Below are 19,485 nucleotides of genomic sequence, written 5' to 3'. Positions count from 1 at the left end.
TGCTAGTCTAAGACGTGGCTTTCTTCTGTGACTCAAGAATAGATTTGTGTGAAGATCATCTCCACATAAAAAGTGATCTTTCATCACCAAACCAGAGGGAATGAAGTCATACCCACAGCAGGCATTCCCAGACACGTCCTGGAACCTGACGTCTTGACTTCTCGCATCTGCACAAGCCGGATGCATGAATCATGCCCTTGATATGACAGAACTGTAATTATGATTTAATGTTGATGAAATCACACACGCGCCTCCAGTTATTGCCACTGTTGTTTGGATAAACATTTGCATTAGTGCTTCATTTTCTTTGAGCTTGTTTGCTAAGATTTTCTCTTTCAAGGATAATTCCTGAAAGAGTGGGCAAGGGCTATTTGCTCACTGTCGAGTAAAATAGGCTCCTTGAGTTTAAGAATAATACTAACAGTATTAAAAAGTGCACAAAGGTTTAATAGAGGAAGAAATATCGTAGACGTCTTTATTTCCCTCTTGTGTGGAATTTGAAAGGCAGTGAAAACAAAATCATCCCCCCTTTGTCCCGTACTTCCTCTGTTTTTAAATGAAAATAGTGACCTTGAATGGATGGAACTATATTGCTAGATAACAAATATTGCTAGATATGAACTTGTAATATTTAGAGCCTCAGGTCGTCATGATGTGTTTATGATAACGTGGGGTCCCTTTCTCTCCCTGACTGAGAGTGTAGTATAAAAGAGGAAAAAACTCAAATATGTCCTGTATCTCTGTGTTGTTGTTGCCTGCTATTTCTGTAAAGTCTAAACAATTTTTCTTTTTTTGACCCAACCCTTTATTCTATGTATTTATGCAATTTTTCCTTTTATCTGTGCTGTTTTATAAATGTTATTCTACATTGTGTAATTAATTAATTTTTTAATTATTATTCATGTACTTCTATATATATATATATATATATATATATATATATATATATATATATATATATATAATTATATATATATATATAATTATATATATATATATATATATATATATATATATATAATTATATATATATATATAATTATATATATACATTTTATTCTACATTGTGCAATTAATTTATTTTGTATTAATATTCATTTTCTTGAATAATAAAAAAAAATATATTTTTAAAATTAAATAAATTAAAGTAATAATAATAATTATATATATATATAATATATATATTTATATATATATATATATATATATATATATATAATTATTATTATTATTATTACTTTCATTTATTTAATTAAAAAAAGTTTTTGGTTGATTAAGTTGGGGTAAAAACCAAAATATGTTGTTACAATTATTATTTTTTTATTTTTTTCTTGACTGATGTCTATGTTCAAAAAAAGAAAAAAGAAAGATAAAAAGAAAATAGTGACCTTGGTTAAATTCTTGCCCTGCTAATTCTCTCAATCTCTAAATGTAACTTTCAGTGCTTGATAATTGGAGGCGGCCCGTGCGGCGTGCGGACGGCCATCGAGTTAGCTCTCCTCGGAGCCAAAGTGGTGGTGATAGAGAAGAGAGATACGTTCTCCAGGAACAACGTCCTGCATCTTTGGCCCTACACCATTCATGACCTCAGGGGTTTAGGAGCCAAGAAATTCTATGGAAAGTTCTGTGCTGGAGCGATAGACCACATCAGTGAGTCCTGAACCAACTTCTCATTCTCTGTGCTCATTTAATCATAAGTTATAAATTATAAGCAACCTATCAAAAGTTCCTTGTTTAAAGCAGAAGTCATTTTTAGTTCTCCTTTTCAATTTTTGACAGCCCTTCCTTTATCTACACATGCAGAATATGTGACTACTGTGTAAAGTTTCTTTTACAGAGAAATAACATCTATACTGTTAATCCTAATAGGTTGATTATTTGAAGAACAACTCAGCAAGGTTATTGTAGTTAAAGGGATAGTTCTTCCCAAAATGAAAATTCTGTCTTGATTTCTCACTCTGATGTCGTTCCAAGTCTTTTGTTCATCTTTTCGTTGAACACAAATGAAGATCTTTTTAATGAAATCTCAGAGATTTCTGTCCCTCCATTGACAGCTACGCAACTACTACTTTAACACTTCAAAAAGTTCATAAAGAGATCGTAACACTAATCCATATGAATTAGGCCAAATTTTCTGAAGAGACTCAATCACTTAATATGATGAACAGATTGAATTTAGTCTTTTATTCACATATAAACATTGATTAGCTCAAACGTGCTGCGTAACGAGAATTAACCTCATTGGTTCTTGAATCTCATTGGTTCATTGGTTCATTCACAACCAATGTGTGCGTTGAAGAACGTTTATGTGAATAAAAGCTTAAATTCAATCCGTTTAATCATTTGAAGCGATCTTGACAGAAAATTTGGACTAAATTTCTCAGTTCATATTAGTTTTACGATCTCTTTATAAACTTTTTGAAGTGTTAAAGTGGTAGTTGCGTAGCTGTCAATGGAGGGACAGAAAGCTCTCAGATTTCATCAAAAAAATCTTCATTTGTGTTTCAAGATGAAAGAAAGTCTTACGGGTTTGGTACGACATGAGGGTGAGTAAATGATGACAGAATTTTCATCTTTGGGTGACCTGTCCTAACCCTTTAACTAAAAATATTCAATACAGTTTTGTTAACTGAAATAAAGCTCAAATAAAATATAAATATTAGATGAAAAAATAATGCTAAAATGTAAATAAAAATACATTAAACCTAAATAGTAATATTTAAAATAATGATAAAAAAAATGAAAAAGCATGAACATCAATAGACTTAACAGCATATTAAACATATTTAATCAATGAACAACATAGTTGTACTCATTCTCACTTTCACTCAAATGCAAAATATATAGTTTTCTTTTTCCTTTTCTGAAATACAAAAGAAGAGAATAATATCCAGGCTTCTCTTTCCACACAGTGAAAGTGGATGATGACCAGTGGATGTCAAGTCTTACATTTCAGTTTGTTCCTCACGCAAAGCTATCGAATGGCTTTTCGTGATTCAGAATACAGCACATAAGTCATATGAAATATTCTTTTTATGTTGCTTTTTGTCCTTTTAAGACTTTGACAGCCCCAGTCATAATCAATTTTCACTGTATGGAACCGAGACGATGATAGAATGTCCATTTTTGGATGGATCTCTAAGATGATGATATTTCTGTTCTCACATCTGTTAGTTTTACTGGTCTGTGTTTTTGTAAGCGATGCCGTGTTAGCGTGACTGTGAGGCTAATGGTTCTTGCTCTGGCTGGGTTTGGCAGGCATTCGGCAGCTCCAGCTCATGCTCCTGAAGATTGCTCTGCTTCTCGGTGTGGAGTTTCACGTTAATGTGGAGTTCGTCAAGCTGGTGGAGCCTCCCGAGGACCAGGAGAATCAGGGTGAGTCTGAGGGCCCCAGATCCAGACCAAACGTTCTCACGACTAGCAGTCAGGCGTTCAGAGCCAATCAAAAGTTTGGACACACCCTTCTAATTGTTTATGACTGCTGCTTCACACATTCTAGAAAAGTCATCAAAACTATAAAATAACATAAATGGAAGTGTGGGAATATTATGCAGCCATCAAGAAATGTTTTAACAAAGTTATTTAATGTTTTAGCTTCTTCAGGGTAGCTGCCCTTGGTCTGGATCAAATGTTTTAAAACTTTATGTCACAGACCTAAATATGATGATCCTCTTGTAAAACTGAATTATTATATATATAGTACATACATATATACAGTATATAAATATTTGTAACGCATTAAATGTTAATTTTGAAAGCCCTTATATATATATATGTAACCCCGGACCACAAAACCAGTCACATGGGTCAATTTTATGAAATTGAGATTTATACATCATATGAAAGCTGGATAAATAAGCTTTCAATTGATGTATGGTTTGTTAGAATATGAAAATCTGGAATCTGAGGGTGCAAAAAAAGTCGAAACATTGGGAAAATGGCCTTTAAAGTTGTCCATTTATGTTCACGATTATGCTGCATTCACTCACAAAAATACATGTTTTATATATTTACGGTAGGAAATTTACAAAATATCTTCATGGAACATGATCTTTACTTAATAGCCTAATGATTTTTGGCATAAAAGAAAAATCTATAATTTTGACCCATACAATGCATTGTTGGCTATTGCCACAAATATACCCGTGTGACTTATGACTGGTTTTGTGATCTAGGGTCACACACACACACACATATATATATATATATATGTTTGTATATATATTAGGGATGTGCCCGAAGCCGAATACTATGTTCGGAAAGGAAATTAAGCATTCTACGGAGCCCCTAAAGGGACATGGTGATGGAAAAAAATATGAGATGGATGAAGGAAAAAATATATTTCAATGCTTTAATATAGTTTGGTAATATATATTGTATATAGCCTGCGGCCATCAGGGAGCCACTATCAATATGCAGGGTATTGAAATCGCTTTTGAATGCACGCTCGCTTTTTACTTCTGTTTACAAATTGCAATCACGCATACTCCGTCATTCACTCTCACGATCTGTTGCTCACCAAATCCTCTGAAATTGTCCTGTTAGTCATCTCTCCTTACTATCTGCACGTGATAAGTGAAATCTGATGTACTGTAATGTAACCGACTACTGCAGCAAGCCTAACTGCATTATAAATTATATATACAGATATAAATGATATCATTTTAAATATAATGTAATATATAATATAATTTATTAGTTAGAGCGAGAATGATGGCTACATGTGTATAGATAACGCCAATAAGCTTGTGGAGCGAACTTGTCAATCTGTCTTGATGGATGACACAGAGTCAACTCTGACCAATAAGAGGACAGTTTTTCCTCACATGTGACTCGCATAAACACATTTTGGTACGCTTTGAAATGTTGCCTTGTGAAAGCGAACGGAACCAAGAAGAAAATGCATTGTAACGAATTAAGTCCCTGTTTTGGAACAAAGCAAACGATCTACAGGTCTGAAAACGCTTTAAAATTCAGGCATTTAAACATTTGATTTAAAAAAAGACAAGCATGTTCAAACTTTTCACTGGTGTTATAAATGCACTGACTGTTTTTCTTATTTGTTGAATAAACAAAAAAAAGCCTGTTTCTACCCTGAATATACCATTACTTTGTTTGGATCACTTTCATATCCCACAGTTTAATCAGACATCAAATGAGCTTCATATTGAAATGTTAATGTATTCTGGCTCTTTTGATTACATTACAGCATTGCAGTATTTACAGAGCTGTTTAAGGTTTTTGGGCCAACCTGTCATTACCATGAAGATGAACGAATGCAGTTGCTTCCATGACAACCAAACAACACCTGCAGAGCCGTTAATGCAATTTTAATGCCCATGGAAAAGTGTTCAAATCCACATCGCTCCCCCCTCCCGCATCCAAGTAGTCATTTTATGACTCCACAGCTTGCATAACACACTCTCATTTAACAACACAGAGATCAGAGAAATGAAGAAACAATTAGTTGATCATGGTAATTAGAAACAGATCTCATAGTTCCAGGTCCTTTGTGAGGTAGCATGTTTCCATATGTGGGCGCTTCGGTCGTCTATGGAAGAACAACAAGCTTGAGATTGGACCTCTAGACTTCTAGACCATTAGCAATCCATCTCTCTCCCTTCAGAAGCAATGACAGCACGCTGATAAAAAACAAAAGAGCTTTCTAAATTAAGAATGAGTGCTTGCTGTGACCCTGTACTGTGGCCTTGAAGTGATACTCATGATCCTGGATATAGTTCAGTTGGATCTTGTATTCGTTAGACAGTCCTGGTTTATTTGCCCTTAAGTTGTACTCTGAACATGGTTGGCTTTTATTAATAATAGCTGAATGGCTTGCTGTGACTATATGTTTTTGGAATGCATAGTGTTCTAGGCAAAATTGCATAATGCTTACATGAATAACATTACCTAGTCTTGTTGAAATATGTAGCTGTTAGAAAAAAATCTGTTTCCATTTAGCAGATTATTTTTATTTTAAACAACCTACGGTTCACTTACATCGAGAAACGGTCCCTCAGAAGTGAACTTGGATGAAGTGTTTTGAAATATTTTCATATTTGTATTTATTGTGCTGTTGCTCCACCCAGCTCCTGTCCTCCCCTGAGGAAAAAAATATTGCTCAGATGTTTCTCTTTCACAGCTTGGGAGACTTCCCAGTTCCCAGTTCCCAGTTTTGCATCAACTCTCAGATGCTTCTTCTAAAGTTCTTTGGGTGAAATAAAAATAGAAACAAATAAATCAATTGTTGGTATGCGGTAAGAGTATAGAGCTGTACAATGAATGTGGATAGCGGCTCAGATAATGAGAAATGTTTGAGTTCATGTTTAAGATTCAGACTTTTGCAGACACTGACATCTTTTCAAACCCGATCACAGTTTGAGACATTATTGAGATCTCTCATAAAGAGGAAACACGTGGAGATTATATATCTGAAAAGCGTGACACATTGCTCTTCATTTGACCTCATTGCACTCTAGGAATTATTAAGGAGATATTAAAAGAGTAGTTCACTTTAAAATGAAAATTAGCCCATGATTTACTCACCCTCAAGCCATCCTAGATGTATATGACTTTCTTCTTTCAGACGAATACAATCTGAGTTATATTAATGAACACCCTGACGCTTCCCTGATGCTTTATAATGGCAGTGGATTACAACCATCAGATTGAAGCTTAAAAAAGTGCGTCTATCCATCATAAAAGTGCTCCACATGGCTCTGGGGGTTTAATAAAGCCCTTCTGAAGTGAAGCGATGAGTTTTTGTAAGAAAAATATTCATGTCAAATTCTAGCTTCCGGCCAAACGGCCATACGCACACCTAAAGCGCAACTTATGCAACTTATGGCGTCAGAAGTAGCGTAGTGCGTCATGGCGTAGCGTAAACATCAGCAGTACGTCGCATTACTCGCATGAGTTGCGCTTATACTTTAGTGGAATCTGTATGTTCGCTTGAATGGAAGCTAGTTATTTTACTTTCTAAAGTTTTAAATATGATTTTTTTTGTATTCGTCTGAAAGAAGAAAGTCATATACACCTAGGATGGTTTGACGGTGAGTAAATCATGGGCTGATTTTCATTTTAAGGACACCTTCATTTGTGATTTGTCATTTGCATTTCTCACGCTGAATGAAAGTGTATGTTTCTGCAGGGCCGGGCTGGAGGGCAGAGATCCGGCCTGCGGATCATCCCGTGGCCGACTTCGACTTTGATGTGGTGGTGGGAGCCGATGGGAGACGAAACTCTTTAGAAGGTATGAACTCAGATGACTGAGGATGATGGAGTTGCTGCTCAGTTGCAAAAACGGATCAGATTTGAAATACTGAATTACATATATTATGTCCACTAAAATAAACACACATGCAGCCCTCTCTGTTTGCACAGTAACTAAGAGGCTATAATAATCTTTGCTCTATGATTACAAACTGTTCTGGCAGTAACTAAAATTGTGCCTACCTAAAATATGAGAGCATGTACATTAAAATAGCATGTCATATGGTCTAATAGCACACTCAACAAGTCACACAATTTGAGGTATCCTTCACATCTGGATGGATTACGTACCAAAGTTTAACTCTTTCTCAAATCTCTAATGCTAAATACAAGCAAAACTGGTGCTAGCCTTATCCTTAAACAGCATTAATAAAACTTCTTCAGATATAACCCAAAACCTCTCATTGTCACGCTTCTCCTATCTCAGCCGCTCTTAAAATTTGGCCTGTGCTCTTGGCTGAAGTCCCGAGAATGGATTGTTTCATCCAAGAAGGTTATTAAGCCATAAAATCGAGTTGTGCTGTGAAAAGCGATACTGATGATGTCACCAGCCGCCCACCGGTTACAAATGAGTTCAGCGAATCAGCATGTGCTCTTGAGGAGCTCTCAGGGTTTTTGAACGCTTTTCAGTTGATGATGTGTGTCCGTTGGACTCTGTTTTCCAGGTTCGTCATCTTTGCGCTTATCCCTAATCAGATGCTTTTTCCAAAAAAGGGCATTTGTGGGGCCCTCCAAACTATGAGATGTTAGCTCATTGCCCAATTATGAGTAACCTTAGGGAAAAAGAACCCAAGCTTGTTTTGGACATTACGTGAGCTAGTTCAGGACATCTAGGGAATGTTAAATTTATCCCAATCTGAGGCACAGCAGTGGTCAGACGAAAACAGCTACATTTGGAGACATTTAACGCAGATGATGAAGAGGAGAGTTGATGTCTTAGCAAGTTAACAACATGGCAGTAATGGAACAGTTCTGGCTCTTAATCAAATGTGTTTCGGTTCGTAGAGGAGCCCTTTAGACTCTCATTCTGTACATCATTTTGCTGGATGAGAAACTACAGCCAAGTCAACCCACTCAACAGCTATGAACAGCTTGTGCCATTTTTGTAAAGTTTGCCAGGAAAGGATGGACTTATTTGCCATTAGTGTTTAGTTCTAAATAAAAGCCACTTTAAGTTTCTACTTTCATAACTGAGCATCTAATGCCCTGTACACATTGTATGATTTTGGGCTGTCCCAGACGAAAGATGACCGATTTCTGTGGTCGCATTTATAAACGGTGGTCCTACGTCGTACAGTGAGAGGTTCAAATACGTTCTTGCGACCAAAGATGGCCTGCAATAATTTTCAGTGTCAGAAATTTAGCATGATCATCTCACAGTGTGTTTGCTGCTACGACCTACTAGCCAATAAAAATGCAACATGAAATGGTGTATTGATCAACTTGACATGGCGCCAAAACTTGAGCTCCTCAAGCTCCATTTGCAAAATTGGCATGTTAAGATGGCCTCTTTTCCCTAGCCAAGACCGCATCCATATTCTCCTCTTACGCTTCCTCCTCTTTTTCAGCACACATAAAAACCACGATCGCCAAAGTGCGATTCATCTTGCTCTATTTGTTTAGCACTAGCACATGCTGATGATGTTTTATTCTTGCGTCGTAGCCTACGATTCAATAGGTGTCACCATCATCATCGTACAGTCTACATTAATGTCGTACCCAAGTTTATAAGATCCATGTCGTACAGTGTGATTTGTAATGATCTTATAGGATTGACGAAATCGCACAGTCTGTAGCAGGCATAACACTTCCTAACAAGGCACTTTTATTGTAAGCTATCTCGTCTGAGTGACGAGTAACGAAACAGTTTGTGGATCTCGTGGGTTTTTGTCTTCCATTTTGTTTCTGCACGCCAAGTGTCTGTAAAAAGGATCCACTGTAGGCAAGTTGTAAAGAGAACCCAAGTGCAGTTTATTATAAACAAAACCAAACATGAAACAAAAACATGGCGTGGCATGAACATGAACATGAACATGAACATGAACATGAACATGAACATGAACATGAACATGAACATGAACATGAACATGAACATGAACAGTGGTTACAGCTAACAATACTTCACAAATACACATGGCAAACATGAGGGCTTAAATGCACAGACTAATGACAAGACAAGGGACACCTGTGAACAATGATCAGACAATTAAGCAATGACAAGACACATGGCAGGATCACATGACAAACAGGGAATCACATGACAGACATGGAATCACATGACATGAACAAACCCAAAAACAAAACTGTGACAGTGTCTTAAAGGGATGGTTTGGAGTTAAATCAACCTAGGGTCCTTTGCACCATGATATCAGCCGAATGGCTTAGTGCAGGTGCTAATGGCTCCAATTTGTATCTCGTAAATTACCCCACTAATAATGCCCAGAATGGTGCCAAACTTCTACAGTAGTACAAATAGGTTACTGTATGTACTCATAAAACGAGGCATTGGAAAGTTTGTAAGTACATCAGGAGTTTATTTAAATAACACTTGCCTGATGGCTCATGCTACCGCTAACCCGGACGTCGAGGTCACTTCCGTGATTTGAGAAAAGCATGTAAAAGTCCTGGCAGAAAGCGATGCATAAGTATGTAGTGTAAGGGAAAAAGGCTTATGGGGGGGTGTTTGGCTTGATGTCATGGTGCAAAGGACACTAGATTGATTTTACTCCGAACCATCCCTTTAAGAAATCACCATTTATACAAAAATGCCAAAGAGCTTTAAAAGCCACAGATGAATATAATAGGCATTTGCAGATGGAGAGATTTACTTCACAGACTCTGCCATATAGCGGTGTAATGATTAAAAGGATAGTTCACCCCAAAATGAAAATTGTTCATGACCATGTCACCAAATCTCCATTCCACCTGTCCATGTGCATTAGAGAAAATGCTGTCCTCACTTCAGAAGGTGTTTTCAAAAACCTAAAACGCTGCTAATGTGTGGAGGGAGGCCAAAATGTATTTGTGTGGGTGGGGCTACGGCCACTGTGAAATCTCATTGGTCCAAAATTCTGCTGTTCATATCTGTTCATTAAACACCAAATATCTTCAAGTCAAATCCAGTGTTATTTTAGTGTCATTGATATATTTTTGGTTAATATGTTGAATTAGATTTCAGTTTCATATTTTCTATTTTAATTTGAGTTAAAAATTTAGTAATTTCATTGTTGATTTGTCAACAATTTATTTGTTTTATTTTAACTAATAGTTTTTAGTTTTAGTTTATTTAGCTTTAGTTATTTTAGTACTTCAACTTAAACTAAAAAATAAGAAATGTCGAACTAGCTGAAATAAATCAGTTTAAGTTTAAGGTTTTTTGTATTTTATTTTCAGTTAATGTTTATTTAAGTTAATGAAAGGAATGTTTTTTTTTACCAGTGTGGTTTTAGTTTTTGGTTTAGTAAATGATAATAACCCTGGTCAAGCCAAATCAGATTTATTTATATACAGTAGAACTTTCAAAGCAGCTTTACATTAGTAAACAGGAAAATAACAGGAATAATGTTCAATCAATTATAAAACAAATTGGATTTCAGCAATAAAGCAGGTCTACAGAAGACAATAGTGTAATTATTCAGCTCAAGTCAGTTTTCAGTGTTGATTCGATTCAGTTCAGTTAGTGTCAGTGCAGTAAAATCAGTAATATTACAGAATATAAATGGTCTTTTAAACCCCCTTGTGCTTTAAACCCTAAAATATCTGGGCAGTATTTGAAGTGGACAGGCAAACTGTTTGTCCTTGGAAACCTGTCTCATTGTAGTTGGTTAGATTGAGTGTCTTTGAGCCTAAAATAATGGGCTTGTGATACTGGCAGAGTGGCACATTTTCATTTCCATTTGTCAAACAGGAACATTATTGCTTTAGAAATGTTGATACATTGTAGGAGGGACATTATGTAAGGACCAGAACATCACTTTTTCCCCTTCCTCTCTTTCTCAGGGTTCAGGAGGAAGGAATTTCGTGGCAAACTGGCCATCGCCATAACAGCAAACTTCATCAACAGAAACACCACCGCTGAGGCAAAGGTTGAGGAGATAAGTGGAGTTGCCTTCATCTTCAACCAGAAATTCTTTCTAGATCTCAAACAGGAAACCGGTGAGCACATTAGCCACTAAAAATACACCATATTACTCTGTACTAGGCATCCAGCTCCATGGGTAATAAAGAAATATCTCCCAACCATCTCGGCTATGAACTTTCACCTCATCCTGGTATTTCCCGCAATGTTTTCCGTTAGCGTGTCAGTGTTATCTGGTGTGAGGAGCAGCCATATATCAGTTATCATCCTCTTGCTCTGATTTGTCACATAAATGTTTATCCTCCAGGGGATTATGGGCTTCCTCCCTCCAAAAACATACATACCTGTCGTGACTCGCGCCCCTTTGAAACTGAATTCCTTTAAAATCCTGTCTTAAACTCACACTGACCTCAAAAGATTGTCATATTACAGGCAAGAAAATGTTACAGGTGAAAATCTCCTCATGCAAGACCACGATTTTGTCTCTTTCGCAGGGATTGATCTAGAGAACATCGTTTACTACAAAGACAACACACACTACTTTGTCATGACAGCTAAGAAGCAGAGCCTGCTGGACAAGGGTGTCATCGTTCATGTGAGTTTTGGCAAGTGTTGAGTGAACTCTTCAAAAACACATCAATAGCTATGTTTCCATCCACCTATTTTTATGCCAATATTTGGGATAGCGCATAAAAAACGCTGGATGGAAACACAAAGATGCGCATAAATGTGCATAAAAAACAGATGCGCTCAATTGAGCCGGATCATTTTTATCCGATAAGAAGCTGGAAACACATTTACTGAATAAATCTCTCAATGTGCAACAAAAAACTTTGCCTCAACAGAGGATGTGATTGGATAAACTGGACTAACTAGTGGACCAATTGCATTGCACAACATCTCAAATGTTGGTTTGGTCTTTCTGAAATGCCTGAGCCAATGTCTGTCATCAAAATTGTTGTGTATAATGACCACACAGAATTGTGCCTCCGAACGTAAGATAATATGACAGCGCTTATTGCGTCTCATTGTTTGCTCGCTCTGAGGTGCAAGTAGTTTATGATGTAACTAGCTCACGGTTTATTCCCTAATCTCAGCAACTTCCATTTTTATTACATATATTTTGCGCCAGTTTCCCTCGAAGTGACGATTTTGTTCTCTTGAACACCTGGGATGGAAACAGTTTTTTATTTGTAAATGTTTTATTCGATATTCCAATTTTGCGCATAAGTTAAATTAGCAACTTTGAATGGAAACATAGCTAATGAATCCAGAGGCTTATAAACAGCTTTAAGTGACACATATTTATCTGGGAAAGAAACACACAGTCACAAACACTCAGTACTTATGCCTCATCATAGATGTACATTAGTGTTGGCACAGTCCGTGCTGATCTGATTTATTAATACAGTGAGTCAACAGTGCTAGAACTGAGTGTGTCTCTGGTCCTGAGATCTGTACTTGACCCGAATCTACCCCAATCCCTTCTTACCCCAACCCAACGTGAATTCATTTTTAAAATAGAAAAACCCCATTCGAGACAGACCCCATAAAATTAGAGTGTAAAAGAGGCAGCATCATCTGCACATTTCTACAGCCCTCCCTGCACTATATACTTAGGGTTCAATGTTTGTTAATGTTTGTGTAAATATATTTTTTTGGGGGGGGGGGGGACTTTCATTTCCTGCATATTTCTGCATGTTGGTCACACTACATGACTCATTTTGAAATTTTAACAAAATTGCTTCAATACTTAAGACATAATATGAAGATTATGCCACACGAGTGTAATTCTTATATTGTAAATCATAAATCATAAATCATAAATATATTTTAATTTATTTAGAAAAATAGATCCATGGAAAAAAAATTACTATCATGTTACCCTGATAAAATTGTGCTTCAGGAGTTCTATTGTTTTATATTGTTGTATGAAAAAATCACTTTTCATGATTTAATTTTTCATATTTCATTATGTTTTTTTCTCAGAATACTGTATTTTACTATTGCACATGTCAGAAGTAAAATGCACCATGAATGTGGTTTCATGTTGACTTTATAGCAGTTAAAGAATGAGCTATCACAGCTCGCTTACACATTGTGTTTGGTGTAGTAAGCTCATTTTTTGCATTCGCCAGGATTATATCGACACTGAGGCGCTGCTGAACAGCGAGAATGTGAATCAAGAGGCTTTGCTGGCGTACGCTCGAGAGGCAGCCGACTACGCCACGCACTACCAGCTGCCCACGCTGGACTACGCCATCAACCACTGCGGGCAGCCTGATGTGGCCATGTTCGACTTCACCAGCATGTACGCCTCAGAAAACGCCGCTCTGGTCAGGGAGAGGTTTGGTCATAGTGTGCTGGTGGCACTAGTGGGAGACAGCCTTCTAGAGGTGAGGAGATTACACTACTGTGCAGTTATGACTCAATAATCATCACCATTCTTGTGCTTGATATGTATGATTATTACGTTAGATTCTGATGTGTTTGTGGTTGTCTGTGTAACTGTAGCCCTTCTGGCCTATGGGGACAGGCTGTGCCCGCGGGTTCCTGGCAGCCTTTGACACGGCTTGGATGGTAAAAAGTTGGGCGCAGGGTAGAAATCCACTCGAGGTGCTGGCAGAGAGGTCAGTGTTCACTGTGCAAACAATAAATGCACAGACAATCACATACAGCTCTAGATGAACACTGAAACGTAGCCTTAATAGGCGCTTATAATACCATTGATAGCTTGTTTATGTAGTTGCTTCGTTGTTGTTTTTCTAGGGAGAGTCTGTACCGATTGCTACCTCAGACAAAACCTGAAAACATTGGCAAAAACTTTGATTTGTACACCATAGATCCAGGAACTCGCTATCCAAACCTTAATTCAAACTGTGTGAGGCCACACCAGGTGAGATGGCATTTCTATTTGTGCACAATAAAGACTATTACTGCAATTCACAAGCTCAAGTGACTTATTGCTTTTATAAAACACCTAAAACAACTAATGCACTATGCCTGTTAAAAGTTTGTAATTAAGATTTTTTTTTTTTTTTTTTAAAGAAATGATTAAAAATACAGTAAAACGGTAGTATTGTGAAATATTATTACAATTTAAAAGAACTGTTTTCTGAACTGAATTTTCAGCATCATTACTCCAGTCTTCAGTGTCACATGATGCTTCAGAAATCTTTATGATATGCTGATTTGCTGCTCAAGAAACATTTCTGATTATTATAAATGTTGAAAACTGTTTTTGCTGCATAATGATTAAATATAAATAATATTTTCTTGGAAACCAGGGTAAAAAAGGAAGAAGAAAATAAATACTTTTATTCGGCAAGGATGCATTAATTTGATCAAAAGTGACAGTAAATACATTTGTTACAAAATATTTATATTTCAAATAATTGCTGTTCTTTTGAATTTTCTATTCATCGAGGAAGGAATCCTTAAAAACCTATTTCAAGGTTTCCACAAATATATTAAGCAGCATTTATAATAAGAAGAGTGAATATTAATAATTGAGCACCAATAATAATTGATCATAACTGAGCAGCAAATCATCATATTAGAATGATTTCTGAAGGATCATGTGACACTGAAACTGGAGTAATGATGCTGAAAATTCAGCTTTGATCACAGGAATAAATGTTTATGTAAATATATCAAAATAGAAAACAATTCTTTTACATTGTATTAGTATTTATGAATGTTTTACCACAGCCTATTTTTGATTCAATAAATGCAGACATCTTTCAAAAACATTTTATTATTATTATTCCAAACCTTTAAACAGATCAATAATATAGTTGCCAAGCTCATAGTACAGTAAAAGACAAAGTTGCTTTGCAACCACAAATGCCTACAGACTACTGAATGGTATATACAGTATATTACAAACATTTAAACTATTATTATTAATAAATTAAACCATTTGTTGTACTCAGGTTTCTTTTCCAGTTTTTATGCTGTCACTGTTTTATGAAAGCAATAACCTCCTTGAAGCTGTGTTATAGTGATTTTACCATGTGCCTTTTTTTTCTTTTCTTTTTTTAACATGGCTCATCTAATGAGAATCATTTACTCTCATTGAAATGATCTCTCATTACTGTTTATTTTTCTCCTTTGCAGGTCCGCAACAACTATATCTGTGGAGAGATGAAGTCGTGCTCTCTGGAACGGGCCGCCACGATACGCCGTCCTGTCAACTTGGCCAGGCGAGGTCAGAAGAACCGTCTAATCAGTCTAACACGTATCTATAATTATCCTCTGCTCTTTTATTTTTGAGTGGAGCGTCCAGTTCCTCAAGAGTTGCCGCCAGGCTAGTACTGTATAAGAGGGCTGAGACTTGCATGTGATAATCACAGACACTGAGAAAAGGCGACGTGTTTACAGCATTCCTGCATCCAGCAGATACAGTAACAGCCAGCTCCTGTTTTAGGAACGTTCTGCACTCCTCCCAACATGTGGCAGGTTCAGGGGGAATTTATTTCTGCTGAGGGAATTCGATCCAGACTGGGATTTGTTATTACCAGCAGAGCCAAAGTGAGAAGAGCACTACCCTAGACAAATCTGCTGTAAGGAACGCCATGTTCACCCAAAAAAATGGAAATTCATTATTTACTCACCCTCATGTTGTTTCAAACTTGTATGAATTAGTTCTGTGAAACTTAAAACTAGACATTTTGAAGAATGTTCATGCTGTTCCTTTCATTCATTCAGCACTTTTATCAATTTAATGCATAATTACTACTTCATACGTAATTCGTCAGGGGTCAGAGTTCACCCTTCAACTCTACTCTACTGGAAGCCAGTGATTATAGTTTATAAAGTTTTAATATGGATATTTTTCTTACAAAAACCCATCACTTCACTTCATAAGGCATTTATTAATCCACTTTATGATTACTTTTATGATGGATGGGTGCACTTTTTTTTGGGTTTTCAAAATCAAAGGCTCTACTCACTCCCATTATAAAGCTTGGAAGAGCCAGGATATTTTTTTTTTATATAACTCAGATTGTGTTTGGCTGGAAGAAGAAATTCAAATACACCTAGGATGGCTTGAGGATGAGTAAATTATAGGATAATTTTAATTTTTGGGTGAACTATTCCTTTAAACAGCAAAAACTATTTTCAACATTGATAATGATCAGAAATTATTCTTGAGCAGCAAATCAGCATATTATAATGATTTCTGAAGGGTCATGTGACACTGAAGACTGGAGTAATGATGCTGAAGATACAGATTAGCCACATTGCAGTTTAAAATATATTAAAACATAAAACTGTTATTTTAAATCGTAATATTTCACAATATTACTGTTTTTATTTTATTTTTGATCAAATAAATGCAGCCTTATTTGGTGAGCAAAAGAGACTTCTTTCAAAAACATTGGAAAAAATCTTAATTATTCCAAACATTTAAGTGGTACTGAGTTTTCTGCTCAGCTTCCCCTTTCCTTGGCTAAATTTGCCTTTTAAGAGGAAATGGAGCAAGAGGCCAAAACAGCAATAGCACATTTCTTTAGTCATTGCACATTTCATGCTGCTGTTTCCTCAAATCAATCACAATAAATCCTTTCAGCTCTTGCTGTTCAACTGTGCTTGTTGGCACATGGCTTTAGTGCTCCTTAAAGGGGCATTCCACCCATTTGAACATTGTTTTTTATTTAAAGTGGGTCATATATGTAGTCGAAATGTAAAATAAATTTTGAATTTGGTGCCTTCGTGACCGAGGAAAGACAAAAAATAACTTCAGGACGCATTTGTATGAAAGACACCAACTCCCACAATGCACCACATTGCACAGCTCCGCAAGCCACTCCCACTAATCCAGAAAGCGCATATCTGCCTATAAGAGAAATCACTCTTCCGTCTACAAGGCTAGCTACCACCAGAGCTTGAAATTCATTTCACACAAAATGTCTAGTTAGTTGGCGAACTCATTAGTGCATTACTCCTCGTTTGTATTTCTTTCGAAAAGGTGAATTATTGCATGGTACCTGGATGTTCAGTCAGAACATATGCGGTGCGAAACTAGGATAGTTCACAACACAAACGTCCGTGTCCTCGTCTGATTCAGAGATTTCGTCCAGGAGAAATTGTCATCGTTGAAATTCTTTGCCGCAGACGGACTCTATCTCTGTGTTCGTAGTTGCATAGTGAGATCACCGGCGCCACCAGTCCGCCCTAACTCGAGCCAGTCCGGGCTCCTAGTCCGCGGCAGGCAGGTCCTCTGCCTCGGCAGCTCTTCGCTATAATGCGGCTTGTAAAGGTAGCCACAAACACCTGATTCAAGCATCAGACTTCCGAAATCCTCTTCTTCTATATCATATTGAGCACTCTCCTCCGCTATTGTCATAACTTTACATCTGTCTCCACAGCGCCTGTTAGCTTAGCTTCAAACAAGATGGAGGATATTGCTTTCAGTTTCAGAGAGTAAAGTCCCACCCACTGATCTGTAATAGGTCTGTAGCGTGAGCGGGTCCCGCCCCCTGGGAAAGATGAGGAACGAGTGTCTGTAGTCTCAACAGAAATCCCCCCCTCTTACACTTCCTCCTACAATGACGCAAAATGACGATTTTTGCGTCATTGTAGGAGGAAGTGTAAGAGGTAAATAACGGATTTCTCCCGTCTCAGGGGAAAATGAGAGAGTGTTGCACGACCATTCAATAGTATGACTGGGTTTCTAACAATGCAAAGCTTAATGCTAATGGGTGGAGTGTCCCTTTAAAAACAGCTTGTTAGCTGTCAGGATGACACACTACTGTGAAACATTAATAAATAGTGTGTTGCGGATGATTATTCTGCTCAGAGATTAATGAGTCAAGTTCTGATACCTCGACTTTCAGTCCAGATCAACCCTTGTATATGTGTTCGAGTTGATCAGTTTCTAAATAACATTTCCCTGTGCTTGTGTTTGTGTGTTTAACAGAGTCTGAGATCAGGCCGGGTCGGTTACTGACGTGGTGTCAGAAGCAGACGCAGGGTTACAGGGGTGTGAGTGTGACTGACCTCACTTCCTGTTGGAGCAGTGGCCTGGCTCTCTGTGCTCTCATTCATCACTTCAGACCGCAGCTCATGTGAGAGTCTTTACATTTTTACATTGTTTACAATTAAAAATCTGTATCTGATATCCTGATCGGTAGAATCACTGGTTACACTTTATTTGAGGTGTCCTTGTTACAGTGTAATTATACATTTAAGTGCTGGGTAATATTAAATAACTACATGTACTTACTATAGGGTTAGGGTGAGGATTAGGGTTTGGTTTAGGGTTAGTTGCATGCAATTATGCATAATGTATTCTTATTAATGCAGCAACTACATGTAACGTGTAACACGGACACTGTAAAATAAAGTGTTACCAAATCACCTAAAGTCATCTGAATGTACCTTACCATAGTATTGTGGCAGTACTATGGTATAGTGTTGGCACAATGGTACTATATTATTACCATTATTCATATACCATGGTATTTACATGGCACTCCAAGCTATTTAAAAGATACTGTGGCATTACCATGGTACATAATCAATGATTTTACATAGTTCCTTGTCCAAAAAAACATACTAAATAAGGTCTTAAAAACATGGTATTACCTTGACAGCATGTCCAGAAGTAGGGGTAAAAATGTGGTATTACCACAGTGCATGTCCAAATAAACACATGGTATTTGTAGTACCGTGAAAAAACATGCTATTACTATGGTATATGTGAAAAAAGCATCATTTCATTTCTTTAGAACCGTGGTATTATATCAGTACTATATATTCAGAAAAAAAAAGTTACACTTTATTTTAAGGTGTCCTTGTTACAGTATAATTGTACATTTAAGTATCGGATAATATTAATTAACATGTGCTTACTATAGGGTTAGGGTTTGTTTTAGGGTGAATTATGCATAATTTATAGTTATTACTATAGTAACTATATATAACATGCTAAACAAGGGCACTGTAAAATAAAGTGTTACCAAAAATACATATATAAAACACAGTCTTACCACGGTGCCATGTACAAAAAGATAAAACGATACGTCTTTAAAAAAAGAAGATGGTACCAAGTCTAAGAAAACCCATATTACCACGGTACAATATCCAAAAAACATGGTATTGGTATTACAATGGTACCATGTGCAAAA

The 19,485-nt window shown here is 36.8% G+C and overlaps 1 protein-coding gene across 28 annotated transcripts in view; it reads left to right on the top strand.

Annotated features, from left to right (window-relative positions):
• mical2a (microtubule associated monooxygenase, calponin and LIM domain containing 2a) overlaps positions 1-19,485 on the top strand; it is a 74,309-nt gene that overhangs the window by 30,168 nt on the left and 24,656 nt on the right. For all 28 annotated transcript variants that reach the window (XR_014605296.1, XR_014605297.1, XR_014605298.1 and 25 more), the window contains exons 3-12: positions 1,443-1,650; positions 3,259-3,375; positions 7,151-7,252; positions 11,272-11,427; positions 11,845-11,945; positions 13,489-13,746; positions 13,865-13,980; positions 14,120-14,246; positions 15,470-15,560; positions 18,276-18,423. Coding sequence is in view for 25 of the 28 variants with exons in the window: in XM_084107879.1 (XP_083964005.1) it covers positions 1,443-1,650; positions 3,259-3,375; positions 7,151-7,252; positions 11,272-11,427; positions 11,845-11,945; positions 13,489-13,746; positions 13,865-13,980; positions 14,120-14,246; positions 15,470-15,560; positions 18,276-18,423 (1,424 nt within the window). In the remaining 3 variants the exon portion in view is untranslated. The remainder of the gene's footprint in view (positions 1-1,442; positions 1,651-3,258; positions 3,376-7,150; positions 7,253-11,271; positions 11,428-11,844; positions 11,946-13,488; positions 13,747-13,864; positions 13,981-14,119; positions 14,247-15,469; positions 15,561-18,275; positions 18,424-19,485) is intronic.

Source organism: Abramis brama (genome assembly GCF_963993115.1).
Source record: "Abramis brama genome assembly, chromosome: 3".
In the NCBI taxonomy this organism is placed as follows: domain Eukaryota; kingdom Metazoa; phylum Chordata; class Actinopteri; order Cypriniformes; family Leuciscidae; genus Abramis; species Abramis brama.
This window is presented reverse-complemented; position numbering and strand designations above follow the sequence as displayed.